The sequence below is a fragment of the Trichechus manatus genome, unplaced genomic scaffold (assembly GCF_000243295.1).
Source record: "Trichechus manatus latirostris isolate Lorelei unplaced genomic scaffold, TriManLat1.0 scaffold00315, whole genome shotgun sequence".
NCBI classification, from domain to species: Eukaryota; Metazoa; Chordata; class Mammalia; order Sirenia; family Trichechidae; genus Trichechus; species Trichechus manatus.
This window is the reverse complement of record NW_004444251.1, coordinates 555,672-563,713: the sequence shown is the minus strand read 5'-3', so window position 1 is coordinate 563,713 and position 8,042 is coordinate 555,672. Positions and strand designations below refer to the sequence as shown.

At 39.1% G+C, this 8,042-nt stretch overlaps 1 protein-coding gene across 1 annotated transcript in view; it reads right to left on the bottom strand.

Annotated features, from left to right (window-relative positions):
* The window catches only part of LOC101342057 (methylsterol monooxygenase 1), a 14,377-nt gene extending 7,460 nt beyond the window's left edge, over positions 1-6,917 (bottom strand). The window contains 3 exon segments of the mRNA XM_004391296.2: positions 1,261-1,287; positions 1,973-1,998; positions 3,993-6,917. Coding sequence (XP_004391353.1) covers positions 1,261-1,287; positions 1,973-1,998; positions 3,993-4,249 — 310 coding nt within the window. The 5' untranslated portion in view covers positions 4,250-6,917.
* Between the last annotated feature and the right edge of the window lie 1,125 nt (positions 6,918-8,042).

Sequence of the window (8,042 nt, the reverse complement as noted above, 5' to 3'; positions counted from 1 at the left end):
AGAAAAATCACAATACTTAATGTTAACCTCTGCTATCAGTAGTTTAGCTTGACAATTAGAAGTAAATTCCTAATTGTTATTTAATGTTTATATGGGATTATAATTCTATGTTACTCTAAGGCCCAGGAGTCACAACTACCGTCTTTTCTATATTCTTGACAACTATTGTGACTACTTTAACAAGGTGAAGAGACTTCATAGACAAACCTAAGCATAAAGATTTTCAAATAAACCAAAGAAGTCCTACAGAATAAACAACTCCCCAATCTTTGCTGCCCACAGATCATTCGCATCTCTTACTGTAAGTTCCAGAGAAGGAAGAATGCATTTTGGTAAGATTACAGTTGGCCGCCTGACCTTTAAAAGGAGCGGCACACACCAACACTGGGCTCTTCCATCACACAGGTAAACAGATACTTGGTGGCATTATTCTAGAACATAAATGCATTTTTGTTTATATACAGCGACAGGATTATAAACTTCTGGGCTCAAGAACTTCAGGGATGTCTAGTGGTTCCCAAAGGATGGGGAGCTCCTGCCTAGAGATGATGACGTTCACAGACCCACGTCAAAATGAGAAAAGTGAGATCAGCGCAGTGAAGGGTTCGTGAAACCTCACTGGAATGTTGATTTGCTCAAGCCACATCATAAAACTAAATTCATTCAATTTAAAGGGCTATACTTAATAACATACATGAGGGACGTGCTCTTTAATTCAATCAAATATACAAGACAAAATGGGGAACTCCTGCCCAAGCAACAAGGGAAGGCAGAAAGGGACAGGACTGGACGAGTAGACACAGGGAACCCGAGGTGGGAAGGGGGAGAGTGCTGTCACATTGTGGGGATTGCAACCAATGTCACAAAACAACATGTGTCTAAATTTCTGAATGAGAAACTAACTTGAGCTGTAAACTTCCACCTAAAGCACAGTCAAATTAAAGAAAGAAATAAAGGGCTACACTTACACTTTTTTGGTGATAAGAAAACGTACTTTTCGCTTTCATGAAAAGATAGTGATAAATAGTAGTTATTGCTTCGTTTTAAATGTCCTCACTTATAAATTCAGAAAGCTGCCAAATTAGTTTTTTTAACCGAACCCAAGCATCCAAACTGGGAAGCACTGTTCATCAGCAGAGGCCCAAAGAGGTCAACCACCTTGCCCAGGATCACACGGGCTGTGACTAGCAGACCTTGGTCTGACTACAATCTATCTAGGTCTCCAGACCCAGTTTGATTCTTGAAATGAAGAGTTATTATTCCCAACAAAAACAGGAAAACATTGAACTGGGAATCAACCTGGAGACGCAGGTTCCAATCCCAAGGCCCCCAACTAAGCAGTTAACTAGCTCTGTGATGCTTACAACTCAGTTTCCGGGACAATAACACGAGGGTTTAGACAAGATATTTATAATTGTCCTTCTGTTTCTATTCTGAGTGTTATGTGAGACCCCCTCTCCAAACCTGCAGTCTGTGATTGGGAACACAATAAACTGACTATTCGTGCTTGGGTCAACAATGGCACTGCTTCACACAGAAACTATTGGCTAGAACACGGTAACCTTGCAGCTACGGAAATTTTCACAAAAAAATTAATCAACTATGGATAATTAGGAGCACGGGTGGCACAGTGGTTAAGAGCTATGGGTGCAAACCAAAACGTTGGCAGTTCAAATCCGCCAGCCATCCCTTGGAAACCCTATGGGGACAGTTCTACCTTGACTTACAGCATCGCTATGAGTCAGAATCAACTTGACAGCAACAGGTTTGGTTTTTTGGTTTATGGATGATAAAAGCACACAGTATAATGTTTGACATGGACATAAATTAAAGACAGTGAATAATAAAAAAGTCACATAATGCAATATAAGAGTTTATCGTATTTTACTTCTTTATACATAACTGGGTTCTGACATGAAGGAATACCTTTATTAGGGTCATGCACTTCCGAAAGAATGATTTTAGTAAATACATCTTTAAGAAAACGTTTCTGGAGAACTGATCTGTATGACTATTTCTTCAGGAAAAAGATCCTGCAAGGTCTGTTTTATCCTACTCTCGCTCATTCCTATAAATTTTCCCATAGCTAGCGAGCATGTCCATTAACTGTCAAGCCATCTATTTGAAAGTGGCAAGGTTTTAGAATTACTTCAACACCACCAGCAACTTTTACACATGCTATGTTACTTCAGGTATTTGTCTTCTAAAAAGCATAAACTCATAATATGTACTGATTATTTTGTTTGCTTTTAAATCCCTCTTTATTGTGTAGACTTGTACTGAATTACCATCACGATTTATTTTTAGCACCAAAAAGGGTCAACCTATGGACTTTCAGGCTGTGAAGCTCAAAAGATATGCTGAGTATAGACTTGAATCCATACTACCCAGCCTTTCAATCTCTGATGTTTCTGACATCAGATTATAAACAACTAACTCTAACCAGCTTGATTACTGTTTGTCCTTTCTCTTACTGCATTTCATTTTAAAGCCCCTCGCGTTCCTTTATCTGAAAAAGGGTTCTTGTCTCTCTGACCAATGGGGCAACTGCAGCCTGGAATGCACATAAGGACAGTGAAGAATGAAAAGGGCACTTCTGCCTGCCCTGTCATGTAACGAGTCAGCCCTGTGCATACATATTAGGTGACATCTGGCAGCCAGAATCACCCTAAAGACACATATGAACATAGACATCCAAAGTGAACGGTCTTTCGCAGCAGGCCTTTTCATAAAAATCATTTTTGGAACTTCTGTGTCCTAATGTAGGCTGACAGGAGACTCTCCTTTGGGACACCACCCTTTTTATTCCTTCCTCTTGAGAGTCCACATCACGGGACCTCCTGTAGTGTCCCCAGAGAGGCTGGATGTTCGCACTCACGTGCAGTGAGACTCACTGGGAGAGGCTGTGAAGCTGACAGACCGACAGGGGGAGTGTGTGCACTGACCGGCCACCTGGCGTTTCCTCAGCGAGCGCAAATTACTTTCCAGTCATGAACACTCTTGATGTGTCTACTTTCTACCAACACTGCATGCCCTTGAGTTAGTGTGGCATGAACTTTTAGAAGAGTACAGGAAGTATTTCAAATTATCATGGGCTTACCAAGTGCTGATAAATAAAAAACAAATTCAGATGCTTTCCTGGAAATCATGTCAAGCTCATTAGCATACACATTAGCAGAGTTTGCTGTGTTCCCTATGGTTAGAATTGAGAAGGGGCATTTTGTATACCTCAACACCTTGTCATATACATAGTGGGCTCTCAAGAAACATTTAGTGCATTGAATCAAATACCTAGAAACGAGGAGCATCACCTGCTTATTAGGGACGCCATGAATGCTGCACAAATATCCACCATATATTTAGGGGAAAAAAAATCAACTTTCATAGCCCTGGTCGGGGTCTTACCATATTAACATACACATAGATTGGCTAGGACATCGGGGGTGGGGTAAACTGCAATATTAATACCCACAGATCCCCATTCTTTTCCTTCCACCTAGGTTAATAATTAAAATTTATGAGTCCAAGTTAGATAGCTATCTTATCTACTTTAAATTCAATTTAACAAACTATTCGTGAGACACTATCGGTAATGATCAAGGGCTGAGCTGTCCAATATAGCAGCCACTGGAAGATTGTGCCTTGTGAACATTTTATATATGGCTGGTCTGAATTGAAATGGGTGTAAATCACACACTGGATTTCAAAGACGTAATATGAAAATAATAATGGAAAATATATCATTTAATTTTTTAAAACATTTTGATTACCTGTTGAAATGACAATAATTTAGACTTACTGGGTTAAATAAAATAAATTTACCTTTTTTTTTTTTAGTTGATGGGTCCTACTAGAAAATTTAACTGTACATACGTGGCTCACATCATATACTGGACAGCACCGATCTAGAGTCTCTCAAAACAGAATTATATTCCGTTTCAAAATATTCAACAACACGAATGATAATATTCCGTTTAAAGTCCATTATACACACCTTCTAAATTTTGTACTTTTTCATGTAAGGTATAAATTGAAACAAAAATCCAGGTAAACAGAACAAGAAATAAACAGTGTTGTGAACTATAAGGGATCCCCAAATTGCAAACTGGAACTTTGTATAATTATTTAACATGTAGTTCCAAGCATTTTTAAATGGTTCTTGAAGAGGATTCTCAGGTAAAAGTGAATCTACATTCTCCACAGCCAAGGATGCTGAACTAAAGATGTCGACACTTTCACTTGTTGCCATTTTTCAAATCTCTGCAGACAGCCCTACAATTCTGTAAAAATAAATAAATAAGGTAAAAATGAAATTCCAATAGTTAAAAAAATAGAGCTTCTGATAATTTTAAAAAGAACAGCTAGTAAAGGAGTAAAAATTTCTCAGATCCCAAACGTAACTAAAACAAAAAATTCTACATGTCATCTTCACCTCCATTTCTAGATATTATTTTAAACCCAAATCTTACTTTTAAAAGCATTATCTAAAAGAACAAGAGTGGATAATGAATTTCTAATTATGTTTAAAAAGACTTTAAGTGTGGTCTCCATGGAAAAACTTCTAATTTCAATGAACAATCATAGAGTTTAAAAATGTCATTTAAAACCACAGAACTTATAAAGAAAAAATGCCAAACTTGACTAGGTAAGAATTAAACACTTTTACTTGGGGAATAAAAAAACAGCCATAAACAACATCAAAGATCAAACGACAAACTGGAAAAATATGTCAAATGGCTTAAGACAAAAGGCTACAAAGAGTGTTTAGAGAAAAAAGGACAAAACACGGCAAAGGTCATTCACAGGCAGTTCACAGAAAAATAAATGCAAATGGTCACTAAAAAGTAAGAAGTACAACTTTATTTATACAAGAAAATGCATACAAAAAATAGAATTTAAAAAACAAATCTGAGCAGCAAATCTTAACAAAGTTTAACAGTGCCCAATACCCAATTGGTAAGGGTGTGGGGAAACAGGCTTCATCAGACATTGCTGGTGGGAGTATAAATTATATAACATTGGGGAAAAAAAATTCACAATTAAGAACGAATACACCCTTTGACCCAGCAATTTTCTCTCAAGTGTACAAAGAGGCATGCTAAGAATAAGGAATCACTGCTTACAATAGGGGAAAAAAAAGAGAAAAACAGGAAGCCAAAACATAAATAAGCAAGCCCATCAACAAGAGAAGAGATAAATTAGGGTAAATCCTTCCATACACAATGATACAGCCATTTAAAAGAATAAAGAAAATGTACGTTCTACATATAAAGATGTCTAAGATACAGTGTAGGTGAAATAGCAAGTTGCAGAATAATATGTAAAGTGACAGCCCCACTTATATTTTTGTTAAAAGCATTGTCTTTTATTTATGCACTTCCATGCGCGTGTAGGTACCAACACATACACAAACAGAAAATGTACGGAAGGACACAGAGGGAACAATTTACAGTGGCAACTGATAGGAAAGGAGATTAAGAAGTGTGTGTGTGAGTATGTGTGCGCGTCTGCGTGCGTGCAGGGGGTGGGTTATGAAGGAAAATTTTTACTTTCCATTTTATACCTTCTATACCATTTTAACTTTTTTTTAACAAGCCATATTTTAGTGACATACCGAATAAACTTAAGAGTCATCAAATACAAAAAAAATAGAGAAACGAACAATGTCACTTTTCCAAAAATGTTCACTGCTGTATCTAATTTATGAATTATGATGGCCCACTCTAAAAATAAGTATTTTAAAGCCTCAGCAAAGTCATCAGTAGTGCTTAAAATGCACCTCCCCACTGACCCCTCATCCCATTCCTCAGAGAGGATACTGGCAAGCTTAGCCACCTCCTTCAGGGCTCTGCATTCACGCTGCATCCTTATTCTTCTGTCCTACTCGCTGTCAAACGACTTACACCGTGGAGGCTATAGTTTTACATCATGTACCTCCCACCCTCAAGATTTCCCTTTGCTTGTTTATCCTCTCCTCTAAGACTGACCAGTCTTCCCACCATCTGACCTCACCTCGTCAAGATATTGTCCTTCACTTACCCTTTCTTGCTTTTGTCTTTCCCTCTTCACAAGTCTCTCCCTTCAAGTCTAAGAACACACTCAAGTCTTCCTTCCTTGAGAAAAGCTTCCCTAAACTCTATTACCTCTCCCCCAGCCACTATCCCATTTCTCTTTCTTTGAACCAGCCTGCTTCTTTCTCAAAGGGGAGATCTACACAAAGCCTCTGACTGTATAACTCCCAACCACACAACTCACTCACCCACGTGCAATCTAGCTCCCAACACACCAAGGTATCTTCAATCATCTCCTGCATCGAAAAATAAAACAAGGGTCCCAATCCTCAGTTTTTGGGAGGTCATTGCCAAATTTGACAAGGCTGAACCAATACCACCTGCTAGCTGTGTGACACTGAGCAAGTTATGTCACCTCTGAGCCTCCGTTGTATCATCTGCAAAATGTACCTAACAATAATTCTTCCAGTGAGTCCATGAGATAACGTATGTGATGTGCTTAACACAGCACCTGGCACAGACTAGCTACAAGAAGGTAACAATTACAGACCACTCTCTGTGTGCTGGGAAATACGCTGTAAGACTACTACATGCTCTCTCTATATTAACAACTTTAATCCTCACCGCACCTTCAGGAGGTAGGAGGTGCTTTTATGATCCCCATTTTATAGGTGCAAAACTGGGGTATAGCCAGACTAAGCAACTTGCCAAAAGTCATGCAAATGCTTTAAGTGGGGCAGCCCAGGCTCTCATCCATTATACTACACTGCAATAATAAATAGATAGAACAGTCAGAGGGTGTCTTAGTCACCTAGTGCTGCTATAACAGAAATACCACCGGTGGGTGGCTTTAACAAACAGAAGTTTATTTTCTCACAGTTTATGAGGCTAGAAGTCTGAGTTCAGGGTGCCAGATCTAGAGGAAGGCTTTCCGTCTCTGTCAGCTCTGGAGGAAGGTCCTTGCTCTTCTGAACTTCTGCTCTCGGGCGATCTTCATGTGGCCTGGCATCTCTCTTCCCCTATCTCTGCTTCTTTTGCTTGCTTGTTTAATCTCTTTTATATCTTCAAAGAGATTCATTTAAGACATACCCTACACTAATCCTGTCTCATTAATGTCACAAAGACAACCCATTCCCAAACGGGAGTATAACCACAGGCACAGAGGTTAGGATTTAAAACACATATTTGTGGGGGACACAATTCATAACAACAACAAAACAAACCCATTGCTGTCGATTCCAACTCATAGTGACCCTACAGGACAGAGAACTGCTCTATAGAGCTTCCAAGGAGCGCCCGGTGGATTTGAACTGCCGACTTTTTGGTTAGCAGCTGTAGCTCTTAACCACTAAGCCACTAGGGTTTCCCAAACAATTCTTTTAGTTTATCTAAGCCTCCTGAAAGACTATTCTACACTGGTGTCTTCATTGTCTCATTTTCCATTTATTCTTTAGCAACTGCAATCTGGTTTCTATTCCCACCACTGTACTCCATTTACGCTTACTAAAATCACGCAGGATCGCCTGTCAAATCCAAAAAAAAAATTCTCAAGATTTGGTGCTTCTCTTCTTGAAACATTCTCCTCCCTTGGTTCTTGAGATTCACATGTATCCATCTACTATGACAAACATTTAATTTGTTCTTACTATGTGCAGCCACTGTGCTGGCTGCTACCCTTGCCCCTGCCTTCACGAAACATAGAATCTAGTGAAGAATACAGAGAAATAACCAAACCAAAAGTATGTGAGAAAAAACACTAAAGGGGGAATCAGAGTATTACGAGAACACAGGAGCCCTGGTGGCACAGTGGTTAAGACCTTGGCGGCTAACCAAAAGGTCAGCAGTTCGAATCTACCAGCTTCTCCTTGGAAACACTATTGGGCAGTTCGGCTCTGTCCTACAGGGTTGCTATAAGTTGGAATCAACTCGATGATAAAGGATTTGGTTTTTTTTTGTTTGTTTTTATGAGAACACAGAGGATTAGGAAGAAGTTCCTAGAGGATGCTAGCTAAATTGAGACCTGAAGCAAGA